This window comes from Indicator indicator, chromosome 31 (assembly GCF_027791375.1).
Source record: "Indicator indicator isolate 239-I01 chromosome 31, UM_Iind_1.1, whole genome shotgun sequence".
Lineage (NCBI taxonomy): Eukaryota > Metazoa > Chordata > Aves > Piciformes > Indicatoridae > Indicator > Indicator indicator.
In genome coordinates, this window is record NC_072040.1 from 1,856,217 (window position 1) to 1,877,076 (window position 20,860).

General features: G+C 40.4%; 1 protein-coding gene across 1 annotated transcript in view; it reads right to left on the reverse strand.

Annotated features, from left to right (window-relative positions):
* Positions 1-20,860, reverse strand: part of TOX (thymocyte selection associated high mobility group box) — a 196,328-nt gene that overhangs the window by 18,042 nt on the left and 157,426 nt on the right. The window contains exons 4-5 of the mRNA XM_054394740.1: positions 14,473-14,751; positions 9,320-9,550 (exon numbers count right to left, since the gene is read on the reverse strand). Of these exons, the coding sequence (XP_054250715.1) occupies positions 9,320-9,550; positions 14,473-14,751 (510 nt within the window). The remainder of the gene's footprint in view (positions 1-9,319; positions 9,551-14,472; positions 14,752-20,860) is intronic.

The following is a 20,860-nucleotide window of genomic DNA, read 5'->3' on the forward strand; positions in this document are numbered from 1 at the left end:
CAATATGTGTCAGGCTGGAAGGATCCAGTACAACACAATTTTTATAAAGAATGTGCTCATGAAACATTTTTTTGTTTCACTGAGCCTTTGCTTTCAGAGACAGAACAAACCTCAGATACAAGCTGGCAAAACTCAGAGGCTGCCTAAAAGGATTAAAGATTTCGCTTCCCAGGGAAGCAAAAGATCATAATGGAAACAGAGAAGTCTTAGGTTTCTAAAATTGTAAATATAAAGACAGAGCAGGGAGGGGGGGAAGATTGGTTTTAGCTGTGCAACACCCTTGTAATTTCTCCAGATTAAGATAAATATATAGTGTTGGCTGATCTCCTACTGCTTTGCAAAAAAACCCCTAGCAAAACAACAACCTGGTAGCAATTTGCTTTTTAAGTCGTAATCGCTTGTGATTATTAGGGAAATGCACTGTTTGTTTTGAAAATGAATTAAGGAAAAAAAAAAAAGAGAAAAGAAAAAGAAAAATCAGTCAACAATCTGCTCCCAGCTGCTGAAATGAATTTTAGCTTGACCTACAGCACAAAGACTTAAGTCGCACCGCTTCGTGCATCGCAATGCCTCTGCCTCCTTCCCACAGCCAGCTTGAAAACCAGGGCTGAACAAAGAAATTTACACAGAATAATGATCTTCAAAAGATCACATACCTGCTGCTTCCGTGTGGGGTTTGGTTTTGCATTACACAAATATAAAAAATATACACTCCTGCTGTGCTCCTCCAGTCAGGGCATATTGAAAGAGCCCTCCGGGACCTGACTTTTCCCTCAAACAGTCGTATTTTACAAGGCTAACTTCACAATATGAAGCTAGCAACAGTTCTGCAAATCTCCATCTGAAACTTCACTGCTTCACAGGAACTTCATCATGCAAACATTTAATTATTTCCTACCTCAACATCTACCAAGTTCACTTTGTGCCTTGTCTTGTCCTCTTTCATTGAGTATTCTGGTAAGTCACACAGCATCACAGTACATTAGAGGTTGGAAGGGGCCTCAAGAGATCATGGATTCCAATCCCCCTGCCAAAGCAGGATCACTTAGGATAGTCCACACAGGAATGTATCCAGGTGGGTTTTGATTGTGTTCAGAGAAGGAGACTCCACAACCTCCCTGGGCAGCCTGTTCCAGTGCTCCGTCACGTTACCTGTAAAGAAGCTTCTCCTCACGTTGAGGGTCAGTAACAGTCAAGTGAACACCATCTCTACCGTGGTAATATGAACCATGTAATAGAAGGTCATTATAGTAAAACTGTCCTTACTGGGTGGGGAAAGGTTATTGGTGACCTGCTTTGTACTGGCCAGAACAGTCCCTGCAGTCAGGCTTATCTAGAGGGTGGTCAGATCACCTAGACTCAACCTTCTAAGGGTATTGGCATGTCCTCTAAGGGTAACAGCTTGAGATCTCACTGTCTGCATGCTGTTGTCCTTTTGAAGATACCCACTGTTTAGGTCAGCATGACCCTCATGTTAGTTTTGGAACATAACAGAACAGAAAAATTTCTTTTCTTTGAGGGTGGCAGACCACTGGAGAAGGCTGCCCAGAGAGCTTGTGAATTCTCTTCTCTGGAGACATTCAAAACCTGCCTGGATGTGATCCTGGGCTTTGCAACTCTACTTCAGCAGGATTAGACTAGATGATCCTGAGAGGTCACTTCCAACCCTCACCATTCTAGGGTTCTGAGAAATTCTGGTTAGTCCTGGCTTATACTAAAAATCAGGGTAGGTTCTGCCCATCTTGGGAGCTGCTAATTTTCATGAGTAGCAACAAGGTCAGGCTGTCAATATTTTTCTCTGAAGGCAAGTGACTGTGGCTGTGGCAGTGGGTACCAGTTCACTGGATTTGTGCTGGACTGGACTTGTGCTGGGGGTTCATGAAGGCAGGGCAAGTGAGGAGCATCCTCAGTACTTCTAGCAGCACCTCTAACAAGTCTGAGCAAATCAGATGGCCCTCCCAACCTAATTTTTTATTTTTCTTTTCAGCTGTTAGAAGTTTTAGCCCTCAGGTTTCCATAGTTTTGTGTTGTAGTAAGTATAACAAAACTGCATCCTTACAGTACTTTTGGGGAGGAAAAAGGCTTGCGCCTTCAAGCAAGCTCTAGAAAATGGATGAAGCTCTTTTCAGTTTCATGCTTAAGACAGTGCCAAAAGATGAGGCACATAATTTCCAATAATACATTTAACATTTTTCCTGTAACCAGAAGCAGGTTTCTGTTCTGTTGCTTAACTATAGTGGATAGTGGCAATATTTAGTTTTATTTTTAACATCTCAGAACTCTTTTAGAAGGTCATTTTCCCCTCCTCTGTCGAGCAAGCAACAATTATTAAATAAGTAACTTGACAGGAACATATACTTATGGAATTAAGTCATTTCTTGCTTGCTTTAATTCAATTAACATGATCATTGAATGTCAGCTGGCTGTCATTCAGTCCATAAAGGCCCACTCTGATTCAGCAGCAGATTTGTTTCCTTGCACAATATTTTATTTTTCTATATTGTCCCAGTTGTGGAAATTGAATGTTGGCAGAAATCACATAATTTGTCTGTGCAGGGTGGGTCAGCTTAATTTATGCCTATTCTCTTCAGTTTGCTGTAGACTAAACCAGCAAGATTGCATTCATTTGTCTACAAATGGAAGCTGCCTACATTGTTTTCCTACTGTGCTCCATGAATGCAAATTTACACAGGGCAGCACTCAGATTCTTAGCTTATTATTTAATTGCATTTCCAAAATACACCCAGTATGGGAGCTCCAAGTTCCCTTACGCTGCTTAGGAAAGTGTGAAGCAATGGAGGAGATACTTTCCAAAAGGAGTAAGCATGAAGCTCTACCTTGTGCACATAAATATGTAAGATAGCATCTCAATTAGGCCACTGGGGAAAATGAACACCCTGGGCTCCCTCATTGTTAAGATAAGGGCCTGGGACCAGCCCCCAGACCCTTTAGCTCATGTGCCCTGGGCTGACCACACTTGTGGACTACCAGTACTGTAGCAGCCTACACTGAGGGCTGAACTCTTTGTATTAATAGAGAGATATATCTTTAAACTGACTGCCCAAAAGTTTCCTTTGGAGATAGAAGGGGGTTGGGCTATATGGTTGGCCACAAGCACTCAGAAATACCAGATTTACCAAGTTAAAACCACAGTAGACTATCTGCACTTCTGTTTTATGATGCCAACTTCAGGCCATACTTTGGTTTATATATTTCAACTGCTGCTTAGGTCTTGTCTTCCTGGATCATAAATTCCTTGCAGCAGGCTTAGTGACTCTTCCCCACACTGGATAACATGAAACTCATCACTGATATATAAAACTGAAATACACCTGCAATGCCTGGAGCCAAGATTTTCTTCTGGTTAGTCATCTTTTCCCACTGAACTTCCTCTCAACTTGCTTGTGGAAAATAAGCAACACATCACACCACACTCACAGTAGGACCCTGTCCCAAGTGGCTTGCACCCATGTTTCCTTAGGGAAACAGACCTCCTTGCCACTAATCATCATCACAAGAGGCCCTCAAACCTCTGCAAACTTATCTTCAGTTTTGAGTATCAGGTGCAAATGGAAGAAGGCACCACTGGCTGCAGCCCCCTTTGATATTGGAGACTTGGAGAGGGTGAGCTAACTGCCTGATGCTCTTAGAGAAAAAGAGACTTTCAGAATGTGTGCCTCAGGTAGTCTAAAAAAATCTCCTATCTGACAAAGTACATTCTGAAGAACCATGCTGCTCCCCTGGATTTGCCTAAACAGCTGCTAGAGGGATGACAAAGAAGGGGAAGTTTCCAGTTTATCTCATGGATGTCTCTTCAGAGCTGACACTTGCAAGCAAATTACATTTGTCTTCTAAAATGATGTAAAGGTGCCCACATTTGTTCTGCTGGGAAGTGTTCCAAACCTTCCCCAAAGCAGCCTATGCAAAATTAGCAAATCAGAAAGCAAAATGACTGATTCTGTCCCTTTGGTCTCCACAGTGTCACTACCCATGGGAGTGTCATTTTCACAGGCTATGGTTACAGGAATGGCATCTGATAAAATACAGTAGGCTGCGATCCAGAGTTAAATTCCACATTCAGACTGTCCTTCCTGGCTCTACATACCTCAGCTCATACAGAAAACTTACATTTTTTTTTTTTTCCAAGAGGGAGACATATCTCTACTTTTAATCTCCTGGTTTTGCAGCAAAGGCACCTTAGAGCTGCACACACTCGTCTAAAATATGAAGAGAGATATTCCCACAGCAGCCAGGAAAAAAAACCCATCCTCAGAATTGCTTAATGGATACTGAAATATGTTCCCATTTGATTTTTAATCTAGGTACACAGAGTAACAGAAAGAGGCCCAGGGCTAGCTGTATGGCTCAGCAGTCTCTTTGACTGTAGAGCATGAAAAAGACACTGATGACATATTAGAGGCTTAGGGGAAAGAAATCTGTCTTTCTGGCATGCAGGGGAAAGATCACAGGCCAAATTCAGCTCTAGCACAAACAGTGAGACTGGATGGAGATCATTGAGAATTGCAGCCATTTGAGCCAATCTAACCTCACAGGCTTGATGCTTGCAGCTTACAGGAGCAGGACTGCACATTTTTTCTGAAACCTGCTAGATGAAAGTTGGGTGGAAAACAAATGACATCAAACATATGGTTTCTGTAGTGATTATTTGCTCTTGCTGGTATTATTTTTCTTAAAAATAAGTATATGAGCCTGAATGGAAGTTAATGGTTTGGCCTAAATCCAGTTTCACATGCAAATGCTTTAAGCTGTGCTCCTATCAAGCTCAAATATATGGATAAAGGGTGGGGAAGAAGAATGAGTAGAAAATTAACTCTATGGACCTGTTGTAGCAATTCCAGAGAAAACCACAACAATGATGCAAGGGCTGGAACCCCTTTGCTGTGAGGACAGGCTGAGAGAGTAGAGCTTGGAGAAGAGAAACCTCTGGGGAGACCTTCTTGTGGTCTTTTAGTACCTAAGGGGGCCAGTAAGAAAGATGGAGACAAACTTTTAGCAGGGCCTGTTGTGACACCACAAGAGGTGTTGGTTTGAAACTTACTGGACAGCAGCACAGCCTTGTACCCTGGGAGGGAGAAGGAAATAGGTTAGGTGTCTCCTGAGACCAGGCAGAGCCAAGGTCTCTTGAAATGCTGATCTTGGGTGCATTTTGATCTGACTTGTGGTATCTCACATCACAAGAGAAGCTTTGGAGGCATGAAGTGTCCAGCACTACTTGTAAACCCCCTCCCGATCTACCTGATTCATCTTGGTACTGAAGAATCTGCTGCTACATCTAAAACTTCCCCATGATCAAAAGAGAAACTTATAAAACATGGTTTGCTATTTCTCATGCTCAGATCAGTCTGGGTTATTTTTAGTGCCCAGAAGAGGAAGCCTTGGAAGCTTGTCGGTTATAACAAAAATGGTAACAGCATCACAAACGTTAACACTAATGCAGGGGGACTTCAACACACTTGAGCAATGGTGGCATACAATCCAAGTTCCATCAGATGTTAAAGAATAAGCTGCAGCTTTTATCTAGTGGGTCTTGGAGCACCAATGAGGAGCAAACGACTCGATTTTGTGAGCGCCGAGGATTTGTCAGCTGCCTCGTAAGTATAATTCTGCCTCTTCATGTTCCTGCTGCTTCTAATTTAGCAGGACAGGCTCATAATTGAAGCAAATTAACTATTTACACTTGCCACTTCTACCAGGGGAAGAGGACACATCAGCAGGAAAGAATGAGTGGGAAATTAAATTCTTCCCACTTGTGTCAGATCTGCCCTTATACAAACACATTAGTAGTAATTTCATGAGGCGTCAAACATAGGAATAAATACTGAGGGATAAAATAATGAGGTGTTGCTATTGAGCTGAACTCTTGCAGCTAATACTACTGTCTATGAATTATGCAGCCTGAAAGAAGGCATATGTTACAAGCACTCAAACAGTTGCTTCTTCTGATCATTGCATTTGGGGTTCTTTAGGTGAATCCATCCTCCTTCATGCAAGGCAAGTCTAGCATTTAAGTAAGCACACATACACACCTGGGTATGTACACTACTAAGCTGTTGATAGGAGGCCAGATTAATTCTTGCTAGATTTCCAGTTAAGTCACTGAAGCTACACCAGAGATTAATTCTGTTGGATGCTGAGCAGACATTCAAGCCAATCCTTACAATAATAGCTCATTTATTACAGTCTTTGGCTGAAGTTTTACTCTTACACTAACGTAAACAAGAACATTTTGTTTGTAATTTGCCACATCTATTACAGCTTTACCAGGACTCCAATTAGAAACTTAAGGTTCATTTAGTACACACACATCTGGTACTGATTACAAAATTTCCTTTTTCATCTAAAGACAGAAAATGACCTAAGTAGCCTTTTTACCCAGTTTGAACCAGTGATCTGTCTGAAAGCCAGAGACTCAACCATTTAGCAAGCTGAACTCTCTTTCCTGGGGGCTATTTTCCTCCCCTTTGCAGTAAAAATGTGTGCAAAGGGCAAAGGTGTATATCAATAAGCTATAAAAATGGGATGCACAGAAGTATAGTACTGGCTATGGAGAAACCAGGGTTGTGATCATAGAGAGGAACTAGAAAAGCCACGGAAAATATCCCTGCACTGTGGCTACAGCACTAAGGGGAATGTACCTCAACAAACTGTTGCTACAGCTGCTTTTCATTCACAGGTTTGGTAATCAGAACAGGCTCAGAAAACATTTAAAAATGTTAAAAAATGAGAGCAAATGCCCAGTCCCTGCTTCTGATCACTGCACTCAATTCAGAATTTGAGAAGAAGCCGTGACAAAGTCCACCACGACCACTGAAGACCTTTTCATTGCTAAACTGCTCTGTGCAGAAAGTTTTGGACAAATAAAGCACAAGCACACTCTGTACACTCTGAAACTAATGGGAACAGTTTAAGCATATGACCCCAAAATGCAAATGTCTTCATATAGTAAAATGAGAGTACACTGATACCTGCTTTAGGAACTTGCAATACTCTCACAGTTGGAGTATCAAAGTCTGATCTATTTGAAGTATAATTCCCCCCTGACTTAAGACACCTACCATCACCTAGTCCATGCTAACATTTCCCTTTTTTTGTCATTCAAATCCTACTTTTTCAACCAACATTTCCCTGGTTTCCTGGCAGTTTGTAAAACATATGAGCTTCTTGCCCAAACCCTTCTGAGCTGTGGTCTGATATGTCAGGTTATCAACATTTTGTTGCAAAGGCTTGGACATAAATATGCTGCCCTCAGGTCTTAACTGTACTGAGCTTCAATACCTTTATTTATTCTGTGGTCAATCTCCAGGAATAAACAAGAAGGATTCTATGCATTTCAGAAAAAAAAAAAAACAACAACTGGCTCAGGTCATAAGAACAAAGAAGATTTCATTTTTGGCCTGAAAACATGAAGTTATTCTTCTTTTTGAATAGCTACATTATGTTCTACTTTCTGATTCGTTTATATTTACTATTTAAATAGTAAAAAGAGTTCCAATTCAGGAAACATGATTCTATTTAAATTCCAGAATATGCATTAGCTTCCAAAACATAAAAGCCAGAAGCTTTATGATAATTGAATCCTTTTTCAGCAAGCATAATTCATCAATAAAGCACTCCTCTAATGATGTTATTGTTTCTTTATTTAACTATTTTTGAGTTCCTGAAGCTTCTTCAATGCCAAATTCCAAATGCTACATTAATCATTTGTATTTTTAGAGTCCAATTTCCTTAGCAGAGGCATAGGTTTCATAACAGTTACTAATGCTCTGGATCTGAAAAATTAGGACTTTAAAACACAGATTACAGTCAGTTAAGATGTCTTGTAATCATTACTTTGTACTATTAGATCCCTAATGGAATAAAGAAGGAGTTTAAGTTTATTCTAGAAAATAGGATTGCTAATTTTTTTCTTTTTTTTTTCCCTTTTTTTTTTTAAATAGGGACTTTTATTCTTTTTCTACAGTGCTAGATTAGAAAGGGCCTGGGCCTGGAGTTTCAACAATCTGCTTAATAGATGATAATGAATAGGCAAAACGAGTCAAAGAGCAACAAAGATATGCTAACTCAAACTCTTGGAATAATTGGATTGCAAATCTAGTTGTAGCCATTTTTTTTTTTCATGGATATGTCATGTGAATTACATCACACAGCATTCTGCTGTGTTCCAGCTTAAATTAAGGACAACAGAGATAAGGAAAATAAATATTTTTCTGCCATTCCAGTGCAGGGCTTATTCAGTTATTGCTTTCAACCACAAATAAAAAAATCCAAGTTAAAGCTGGGAATGTAGGTTTTCTCACACTGCACTTAAACAGGATTCTGTGGAAAGACTTCAGTTTTCTGCTGGCATTGCTAGCAGCCTGACAAGCTCAAAGGAAATGTGCATTTTATAGTCTTTTAGGTTTATCTCCATGATGTAGTCTTGAACTACTATTCAACAGTTGGACTTGATCCTAGAGCTCTTTTTCAACAGCAATTATTCTATGGTTCTATGACATAACTTTGGTTTTTGCTGGATGTATTGAAAAAAAGGAGAAGAAAAAGACAACACAACAAAACAACCCTAACATGCCACTTCTTTGATCCCTTATTCAGAAAGTTATCTTTCCTCCAGTTAAACCTTCCAAATGCTGACTTTATTGAACCATGGATACCAGACAGAATAAGTCTGAGTTTTCAGTCAGTCAAAGTTTTGGATCCATCTCTGCCAACCTCACTGCAGAACCAAAGCCTTTCAATGGAAGATAGAAACAACTATCACAGCCCACTTGTATGCTGGGAATATCCCAGAATACTGTCAGGGTCCATCCTAGATCCTTTTGGGTCAACACATCTCTGATTCCTCTCATAAAAGCCCAGTGGGTCAGGAGAAGATGTGAGCACAGGTCCCTTTCTGGCATCATGGGGCAGGGACCTATATGCATCTAGGAGCTCAGACATATGTCAGGTCCCACTGCACAGGCAGAGTTTTTGGCAGCAAGGTCCTCTCACACCACACAGTCATAGACAGGGCAATGCCACCATAAAATCTTAAGCCCACCACAATTTTGGCATAAAACAATCCCAAATACAACCCAAAAATGTGTGTCACACCCCAGAACTAAAAGAACTCCTCTTCATTGGTTGCATACAGAAGAAATGAAGCAATACTCTGCTTATCTCAGCTTCTTTCAATCACATGCCTGAGATGGCACATATTCAAGTTTCATCCCAGCAAACAAAAGAAGCTGCCCACAGTGCTTAGCTGACCCTGACAGCACTTCCCTGAAGCAAAGCCTCTGAGCTACAGCACATGTTGTACCTGTTTTTGTTCTTCTCCTAAGCCGTCCCACATTGAGGCTACAATTTTAGAGACTTCACCAAAAGTAGCATTGGGGTTTTGGCCCTTGATGGCTGCTTGAGTGTCTCGAAAGAATAATGCATAGGCAGACACAGGCTTCTGTGGCTCATTTGGGTCCTTCTTCTTCTTCTTTTTGGGAGTTTTGGGTTTCTTTCCCATATCTGAAGCGGGTCTCTTCTCTCCACCATTGACCTGCAACATAAAATCAGAATAGTGCTATTAAAAAAAAAAGGGCTAATTTAATTCAGTTCATCCATTGTCACTGCTTCTGTGATACACAGAGATTTTGGATATTGCATACAAAAAGGGAGTTTTAGTTGTCATCATTTAAGTCCAAATATTGACACCATCTGACTTAGCCACATATAAAAATTCATAAGTATTCCAGATTAGGTAACCTTTCCCCCTCAAAGTGCTTTACACTTTGCTTTCATATAACTGTTATAATCTCATTTATAGTTCACCTGGTCATCTTTTCACCTCTTCTAAGTTTTATTGCTAATGGCTATAACATGCATACCATGAATAAATTGAAATGAAATTAGTTTCATTGTAGCCTGACCACCAGTTCAGCCATGTGAACGACCTGCAGACAGCAGGAATGCTGTCGTTTCTGCCTTTCCCTCATCCTCACCCTTTCCCAGACTACTGTTCAAACCAATGTCTACTGCAACTGGTGGGACACCTTCTAGGGACTTTGAAGAAGACCTGATGGTGAATAAAATTATTCAGGCTAGAGACATTTCACCACACACCTTTTAATTAAAATCTGAAGAATCAAAGCTTTACCAGTACAGATGGTTTAGACCCCTCTGGACTATCTGTTCTGATCTATCTGGGTTTAGCTGTGCAGCTTTTCCCTTCACTCATGTAAACGCAATATTATTTTCTAAAAGTTTTCCTCGTTCAGTGTAATTTTGGACCAATGAGATTTAAAAGTTCTCTGTATATTAGGACACCACATCACCTTTAAACCACACACCACATCTTTAAACCATGCTGAAGGAACTTGTGCAAGGAGACTTCTGGCCAGCTGTTGGGAGAACAAATCTAACATCTTACTCTCCAAACTGAATGATCAAGAGACTTCAAACCCCCACTGTTAAAAAGTGAGTACTCACAGGGGAAATTCTGTTTGTCTTATATGAAAATAACGAAATAAAAAGAATACCAGAATTCCACTACTAATAACCTTGCAAATGGCTGAGATGATGGCCTACCTTATGCTCCCATCACTCTATCAGCTTCATAGTCTCCACTCCTAACCACCAAAGCAGAGACAGATGGGAAATAAAATAAAAACCATATATATTCTGCTAGGCATAGACTGGTGCCTCAAAATCCCTGGAGGTATAGTTAGCTCATGGTAATCCACCTCCTGTCATGGCTTATTGCTTAATTATGGTGATGTATTTAACTTATTTATCACAAGAAAGCAATAATCTTTCACTTTAAAAAAGTGTGCATTAACCATGTTGCACACATAATAGATCACAAGAATATCTAGAGCAGGATTTAAAACTATCAAGTAAGGCACATCGTTGATATCTAAGTGTCCCTTGAGAAGCTGGAAAATGTCTATAAGCATATTTAAAATAAACTGCAATAGTACCAAAGCCTTTAATGGAGCTAGGAGAGCTGTTTTATGCACACTATCTTGCAGTAATCGCTGTAGTTTAAAATAGATTTTAATCAAGCACCATCTGCATAATAGGCTGAACAGACAACATAGAATCCTACTTATAACTCTTATCATATAAAGTAAATATTGTAAACCCTCCACCACATAAAGAGAATATGCTGCAGCAGTTCTCCAGTCATCCTGATTTCTGCTAGTTAATTCTTCCCACTTCCCTCTAAAATACATTATCTGAAATTCTCTCATAAGTGAGATTCAAATGAGCGTGGAAGAAGCCCTGCTACCCATCTATGAACAAATACATGCTTGCAAACCAGCAATGCTTCCAGCAGCTCACAATTATCCTTGGCAATAACTGGCTACATGGTTAATGATCCAACAGCATGAATTATGGCAAGAATTACAGAAATGCAATACTCCACTGTTGAGGTAGTCAGAATAAAGCATGTGGAAAGTGGCCACTTGGTCTAGAATGTTTTTCTAGTGACTTACAACTACTGATTTTTAATTTCTCCCTTTTTAAATTCATCTAACCATAACACCACATACTAAATTCAGAAGAATTAAGGACACACAGGGCTGTGCACCATTTTAATCATTGATCTGAACCTACATTTCATAGTTCCATGGACTTCGAAGCTTTCTGATGGCCTTATAAAAACACTACTGTGGTCACTGATCTTATGGCCAAGCAACCTCATCTGTCTTGCTTTGAGAGCAGCAGCGTGTAGGGCAGCTGAGCCCTCTATAATGCAACCCCTTCCCCTTTTTAATTCATATGTAGGGGAATATATGATATTTAAAGTAAAAAAGAGTCTATATGAAAGAGCCTTTATGAGAACGAGTATTGCCAAAAGGTATTTAGCAGCTGCTGCCATTAGTTCTGTGTGTGTTGGATACAGCTTAAACCAATTTGAATATTTATCACAGAGTGAACATCCAAGAAGTTCAGTACACGAACGACTGCATCAGTTTGGGAAGTTTCCTTATTACTGGCACTTGGAATATGTGCATTAAGCTGAAATGGTTATTTTCTCCATGCATGGCAAACAGTGGCTCGCCAGGGACACAATTGCATTTCTAGTCCAAATGCATACAAGACACATATTTGCCCAGACCTTCTGTCATCCTCTTTCTATACACTTATGCACACATGAAGAGGACACCAGAATGTCTGTATTTTATTTCTCCAGGTTGAACCAGAAGTGTAGCTGTCAGAGATTTCCCTACCAAACCTGCCAGCGAAGGACCAGTGGCTCCTCTTTCACACACCAGGCTGGGTGTTCAGCCACACAATGGCTGTTCACGCTCTTGTTGTCCCCATCCTGTGTCTTCTTTCACTGGGAAGGGGATTTCTGGTGTGAGAAGCAGCCTTACAGGGCCCTTCAAAGCTGCTCTGAGAAAATGTAGTAGTGTAGTAACTGGGGAAAGAGATTTCCATGGAAAGCTGGGCTATTCCAACCATCCATAACTATCCTCTTGTGGCTTCCAGAGCAATGGGACAGAAAGATACACAGAGGGGTTTAAATCATAAACTACAGCAATACATTAACTTTTAGGCTGATTATTCAAAACCTCTTGTCTTTTATGGAGGGATCTACTGCAGAACCATTGCATCAGGTCAGGTGTGCCATCCCCTTGCCCATCTCCAATGGTGGCCAACAGCAGGGTTTTTCCATGAAGACCTAAGAAATGCCCCAGAAGACAGCTATGGCATACCCTACCCCACATCAAACTTCCAGTTTAATAACTGGAGATTAATTTAATCCCCCTGTTATTATTAACCAAATTTAAAATCCCTTAAAACTTTCCTCTTAGCAGAGAAATTAGAATTATGGAATTTTAAAGGCAACACATCAGCTTCAGCAAAGTGAATTTAATTCTGTGCTGTGCCTTGTGCCTTTTCCCACCTTTTGCTCCTTACACTGAGCACAAGAGAATTTTAAAGAGAGTTTTCCAAAACAACATGACTTGTTAAAAAGTTGCACACTGGATAAACTGGCTTAACTGGCTCCCACATTTAAAAAAAAAGGACCAAATTTTATTTGTTCTGCAGTGCTTAGTATTTCTTTATTGAAGTAATTAGCTTCAGATGAGTCCTGGTTGCCCCAAACCACAACCCTACACTTTTGCTAGCCCCAAGTGCTGGAGTGAATAAGTACATGAAAAATATGAATTCAATAACTGAAATAATTTACAGGAGCAGAAAAGGTGTCTTAATTATTTGAGTGGATGTTTTCTCCAGAAGTTTGAAGCATCTTGCACACTCCCACCAAAATATGTAAAAATATTAGCCAAGCAACAGGAGTAGCAAAGAAATTATTCTGACAAAGTAAAGGCTGCTCGGAATTATTTTTACATAGCTGTATGCTAAAGTCTCCCTCAGTAAGGAAGTGCTCATTTAAAATGTATGAATTATTCAGTAATTTTGAAACCCTGAAGTTTGTAAAATCAGGGGAAAGTCTTGAAATAAAACTTCTGAAATAGAATTTATTCACAACATGGTAAAGCATACGTCTCCAATTACATGATTATTTTATAGCTTGAGGCATGAAAAACAATATAATTTGAAAACACATCAGACTTACATTTCTTGACTGGATTATACCTCCTCAGTGACTCACAACATGTTTTCTTCACATTCCTTTCAAGTCTGCAGCTTTTCCCCACAAGACATGGCCATGGTACACACTGTAACAGGACTGCTCTTTTGCAGTGAGCATAAAACAGAGCTAGAGAGGTTCTCAACTTCACTGTGCTCTGTTCCTGCTCTATGGGGTGGCTTTGTGCTAAGTCTCAATCTTTCTGTGTCTCAGCTTTTGTGTCTGCAAAATTAAGATAATACACTTGTGTATTTTTTGGGGGGAGGGGGTGAGGCTTTCAGGACCTGGGGAGGCTTTTACATACAAAACCTGCTGGAGAAATTGACTTTTATCCTTTGAAGAAATGTATTATGTACTCACTAATATTACTTCATGCCTGTGCTGACACTAGAACACAGCTTTAAAATGTGCTGAGGGAGTGTTGGCACCTCCCAAAGCACAAATGCATAGAGGGTCTTCAAGATTTCCGTGGTGAGATTTTCAAAGTTCACAGAGGCTCTTACTGTGCTGGTGGCTGTGATGTTCTGTTTCCTCACCCTGTGACCAAGTAGCAAAGACTAGCAGATCTTGTACAGACTGCTCATACCTTTTATGGTGGTAACTTGATCTTTCTGTAACTGGGAACAAACATCTCCTCCGTGCAATTGAGAGTGTTACAGGATTCCAGTTTGCTCTCAGGAAGAGGAATGATGTCCTTTACTCAAGCTGCCTGAAGAATTGACTGGAAACTCTGTATTTGTAACCCTTTATTCACTTCAGTCAACCACCACCAACGCATAAAGTATCACCTTAATAACTGTGGCCATATGATTCAGTTAGCAGGTCCTAAAAATATCCACCATTTACACAGAAATCCTAGCATCTAAGCCTACCTTAGAGCTATCTTCTCCTTCATCTTCATGGACTGAACTGGATGGTGAAGGAGTTGCAGATTTGCTTCCAGGTGGAGAGGGCGAGTTGTGAGGAACACTGTTTCCACCCATATTCAAACCAAGCTGTGCACTGAGCTGGGACTGGTTAATAGTAGTCAGCTGCCCGTGCTGCATCATTCCTGGCTGCCTAATATCTGCAGGTTGAACCCTTGGCCTCATGGTTGCCATCTGAGGATGGGAACTATACTGGGCTCCTTCTGTATTCCGTAAATCTTGCATCTACAAGAGGAAAAAAACTGTATTAAGCATATCACTAATACAGTGTTCTGTTCCTTTAGACCTCGGTTGGCCTGGTCGGCTCTGTAAGGTTTAAAAGAACTGGCAAGCACTTAAACCAACACGTAAATACTGGAAATAAACACAGCAAGGGTATGATTGACATTTGCATAGCACTGACTGTTACAAACTATCCAGGCTCCAGCCTCAGCCCCTGGGGATAACAGAAAAGCAATGAGAGCTTGTTTCTCTCCAGGGGGAACATAAGGTCACTGCTTCCTGGAAGTGTGTGCAGAGCGTTTCAGCAGCGCTACCAAGCAGGGATGGCTCCAGACCACAACCTGCCTCAAAATTCAAGACGATTTCCAGATCCTACTTTACTTGTCCTGTTAGGATTTTTCTGTGTGCAAGCTGTCAATCTGGGAGCTCTATTTTTTTTTCAGAGTTTGAATATCTAGTATTAGGTTCCAAACCTGTTTTGCCCAGTGCTGCCCGATGGGATACTGGATGTTACAGAGTGGTGGGTTGAAATCCCACCACACCGGAGGAAAAATTAAAGACACAGTCTTAAAACCATCACAATGCAATGTTCAGGATTCAGAACAACTGACAAGAAGGATGCATTGACAGACTGATTAAATGATTTCTGAGTTGATTTGCTGCTAAGACATACATGAACAGAAAGCTGGGAAATAGCAGGATGAACCCATTGTGCTATGTGGGTCACTGCTTCTCAGCATTAACGAGACATACTATTTTAATGCAAGCAACAAATTCACTCTCTGCAAGGATAAGAATTAAAAGCACTGGAGGATGAAACTCTTTTCTTGTCCAGAGGTCAAATGCACCACACACACACAGACTGCAGCAGATTGCTTGTTACATCTTTTCAGCATACTCATACAGAAATATGACAAATAGCAAAGAGTATCAGGGAGAAGCTCAAATGCAGGCTGAGGTGTTCTGTGGGTGATTTAAAATTGAAGTGTCAGTTCAGAGCTGGAATGAAATAGATACAGTTGTCTCTCTGTGCATCAGACAAACATGCTGTGGGTATCGAGTGGGATCTGACAGGAGCTACCACTGTGTAAAGTTCCATTATGATAAGGACATGTGTTAATGGTTCAATATATTAACATACCCACATTTGTTCTACTGACAATCTTTGTTGGACATGGCATCTGAATTGTCTCAACATCACACAGATTTATTTTTTTTCCTAAACTTTTTACAGCTTGTGGCTTCTCTAACCTCTCTCTCTCTTTCTCTCATACTCACACTTCTTATCTATCACAGCAATCTGTAAGGTACCTTCCAACCAAGTAATGCACAAGAAAGGAAAAGATAATCCTGTAACTTCTCTTTTTTCTCTTGTTATTGATAGTGTAAAAATTTGTCAATTTTAGGGAGATATTTTATAAGCCTGGGGATTGATTTTTGCAAAGCTGACTGGCTGGCAGTAAATCAAGCTAATAATACCATTAGTTATGGCATACTTACCACTTTACATGTACCTGTGGCTCTGAAAAGTATTTGAAATGGCTTCTGACAACATGACATCACAATTACACCTGTATTTATATTGCTCTAGAAATTAATAGCTTGTGGTTAAAAAAAGGTTTATCGATACAAGCACGTTCAGGTTCAGTTAATGACTGCTAAGGAGAGAGAGGAGCAGAGCCAGCACGGTGTATGAAATCAATTGAAGGCTGAAATTTGAATCCTGGCTGACATTTAGATTGTTAAAGATTGTTACTGACTTCCCTTTCCTCCATGATCTGCTCTCCCCTCCTTCTCTGGAGACTTTCAAGACCTGTCTGGATGTGTTCCTGTGCGACCTGTGCTGGATTCTATGGTCCTGCTCTGGCAGGGGGGTTGAACTCGATGCCCTTTGGAGGTCCCTTCCAACCCCTAACCTCCTGTGATCCTCACCAAACATATTAGCCTTGAAAGCTATCCTTATCTCTGCCTCCAGCAGACAACCTGTATCAAAACAGTTGCACCCACGAAGCTGTTACTGCTCCCTGTACAGTTTGTTCTGGATTCAGCTTTTGGAGACTGGGGAGTAGGGGTGTGGGCTGACCTGGGTCCTCTCAGGGGATGAGTTTACTGGCTCACCTCTCTGCCACATGCTGTGCCTTCTCCCGTCCCAACTCTTCCTAGTGAAAATCTGGGATTGTCTAAGAATACAGAAACTGCTTGTTCCTGGAGGAAAAACGAGCAGCTAACCACCTAATTGCAAAAAGCTATGACACTATGCCATGGAAAATGTGATGAGGAATCTTTAAGTTCATCAAACAGGATCAACAAATCAAGAACTGTCCCATGTTCCTTAGTGGGTTCAAAACCAGCCCCCCTCATGAAAAACAAACCCTTGAGTCACTGCTCTGGTGTGACTGCACATGCCTGTGTCAAACACCACCATGACCTCATCTCTGCAGGAACAGTGGCACTGAGCAGACAATGTCAACATTACATGCAGAGTATGACTTTTAAACTGCTGCAAAATCAGAAGCTTCTTATTTCCTGCTCCTCCAGATGGAGTTTTACAAAGCCCACTGATGTGTAGCTGTGCTGGTGCCACATTCAGGCTGCAGAAGCAATATTGCAAACACACTGCTGCCAAATGCAGTGCTGAATGCAAAGCCTGTGGGGTGGCAGAACACCAAAGAGAAGAACAAAGTTAGAGAGGATAAGGACAGTCTTAAACTGATGCCTTCAATGCTCTCTTTGATGAGGTAATAATGACAATATCTGTCACTTTAATATCATTCTCCATCTGTCAGTTCCAGGATGTTTCACATCTTGGGTTATATTCAGCTTTAGAACATGGTTTTATTTTGGTTTTACTCATGGAAAGCTATGATACTTTTCATTGCTATTCCCCACCCCCATATTATACTTATAAGCAGAAACTGAGCATTCACCCATAGAAGTCTTTCACTGCAAGTTCAAAGCCATAGTAAAAGCCACTAATTCTGAGGTAGGTACCCATAACCCTTAGTGCAAACCCAAGCTCCTAATGCCCTGCTTGAAGCTCCTAAATTATTAAGAATAAAGCTAAAGTGTTTTAAACATCAGAGCTCTGTTCTCCCCAGCACCTCAAAACCAAAGCCAAGCTCACGATGCAGAACACAATGATATCATCCCTGCACAGAGACACCTTCCTGCAGGACAGTGTGAGTACAGCATCCTAATCACAGAATCACAGAAAATACTGCTAGAAGGGACCTGAAAAGGTTATTTAGTCCAACACTTTATCTCACAGCAGGATTAGCTATACCTAAATCATTTCTGACAGATGTTTGTCTAACCTCTTCATAACCTCCCTAGGCAATTCTTGTGCTTAACTATCCTTACAGTGGAAAGGGCTTTTTTTTTCCTTTTTTTCCCCTGTAATGTCTCACCTAAATCTCTTTTGTTGTAATTTAAACCTACTACTTTTTCCTCTGCTCCCAGTGGACATGAGGAATGTTTTTCTCCTTTTTCACAGAAAAGCTGTACACACTGAATTTCCTTTCAGTTTTTTTCTTTTCTTCTTTAGACTAAACAACTAAACCTGAAGATTGAAAGACTTTTTTTCACATGCTGTGTTTTCTACACCTCTGATCATTCTTCCTGCTGTCTTCTGGACTATGGCCAACAGCCCTCATCTTTCCTGAATTATTGTACCCCAAAGTCCACAAAATACAAATATTCTTAGATATCTGACACTGCATTCACATAGAATCTCTAATTTCTTGCAGGAAATAGCATAGAGTATTAAAAAAAAAAAATCCCTAATTATTTGTTTTTTTGATGCCATCTGGTTAAGCCATGCAAGGTGCAGAAACTGCAGGAATCTTAACTAACATCTCAGAAATGGCTGTAGGAAGTAAATATTCTTTTTTCTTAGAAGCATTAAGCAGGCAGTTTCAAAAGGAGTGTCCTGTTAGCAAAATAATTCCCATGTTAATTTTCATGTTATAATTAAGGCCTGTGAAAGTCCAAATTGTCCTGCCCTAGTTAAATTCATTTAGAATAAATGTTACCACTAAATGAAAGAAGAAAGGCAGGTTGCCTTAAGAGGTCAAAGGAAACACAACAGATATCTAAATATATGCAAGAAAAATTAAAACACTGGAGATGAGAACATTAAAACCTAAGGAGAAATACAAAGGACTTACTCACTGGGCAGCAACTGGAGGTCATGTATCTCACCACCTTGGGCAAATTCAGACCGAGGCACAGCAGGAGTCATTTCTATTGCCACCACCAGGTTTTAAAATGATTTTTGCTTAGTTCTCTATCAGCTAAGAGCTCTACTACCCAAGAACTCAACTTTTCTGATGACACTATGGAAGTGGTTGACAGTTCTTTTTTTTCTTGTCTAAGTGGTCAGGGTAAGTCAGAGAGTAACAAATTTTCATGCTGTAAAAAGCTATGTTTCAATTAATTATTTTTTTAAAGGGAAAAAAAATCCCAAGGGGATCCAAAGTGTTATTTATGAAGACAGCCACAGTGTGCTTCCTTCTTCACTGGTGTCACCCATCTGAGTCACCATGCTGGCATCACAGACAGTCTTTGGTAGCAAGAAGAGGTTTCTGTCATTAGTCATATTCTCATTTATATTCCCAGCAGAGCCTGTGGCATGTGAAATCTGGAAGCTTGTCTGTTCCCCAATAATACTACATTAAAATGTGGCACCAGCCCCAGTTGTGCCAACCTCCTGAAAAGCCAGATTTGCTTAGAAATTTGACTGATTTTGTTTTAGGTGTTTTAATTGCCTTCTACCATAAGGCAATGTGCATCTGCAAGATGTTTTTGAGTGACACAGGGATGCTCATTATAAAAGAGAGAAAAATAATTGAATTCCTGCACAATCACTTGACTCTCTGAGTCAAGGTTTCAAAAGAGAAGAGAAGATAACATTAAGTTGCCAGAGAGGTTTGTGAGAGCTGGCACACAGAGAAAAAATTATGTTTGGGAGGCCAAGCCCACTGTTTATGATCAAAACAACTGTAAAACTGAAAGACCTCAAACCATACAGACAGGGCTAAGTTTAAACTTATAAGAGTACCTGGAAACACAGAAATGTCCATTTCTGACACCTTTCACTCAGTTCATACCAATAGCCTAATCTCAAGGGTCTTTTCCATGATGATTCTATCATTCCATATCCTATCACAAATGAATGCTGATCAACCCCAAAGACCCCCATCTCATCAGGTAACTTTTCCCATTCCGTTAAAGGAGAAATCATACCTGCAACCCTGCCTTCTTAGCAGCCTTAGTAGCAAAGAAAGATTTGTCATGAGAGTGAAGGTTGCTGTAAAATGACCACACACACACACAAAAATATTCCAAACGCACAAAAAATATTCCAAAGTAAAAGGAGAAACTCAAAGCTCCACCCAGCAGAGGAAGTGATGTGTGCTTTTATCATCTCATTTCTGTAATTCTCTTCTGTATTGGCTAACTCCATAACCATAGATAGAATCATTAAGGCTGGAAAAGACCTCTGAGATCAGCAAGTCCAGCCTTCTAACCCACTCCTCCATGACCACTAGACCATGTCCCATAGTCCCACACCTACTCATTTTCTTGAATGCCTCCAGGGATAGTGACTCCACCATCTCCCTGGGCAGCCTGTTCCAATGCCTTATGGCTCCTTCAGTAAAGGAATTCTTCCTAATATCCAACCTAAACCTTTCCTGGAACAGCTTGAGGCCATTTCCTCTTATCCTGTCACCAGTTACTTGTGAGAAGAGGCCAGCACTGGTCTCACAGACTAAGTTTGAAAGTAAGCAGGCATTAGGGGAATATTTTAGTGCTATGCACAAATATATTTTATATACTATGCCCAATGTATTTCCAGGATAAAATGAAAGGCTCATTCAAAATTTCTGTGGATTAGGAAAGCAGGCTGAAAATTAAACAGCAGAAACCTCACAAGTGAAAAGAACTCTAAAGTAAAAAAAAAAACAACAAAACCAAACAACCTTCCCCCCCAAACTCTATTAAATTTACTGCTCTAATATTTTCAAAATCATTCTGCTAAAAACTAAATCACTTGAGGTTGTTTTATGTAGTACTGGTTCTGTAAGCGATCTTAAACTCCTTTAAAACAACT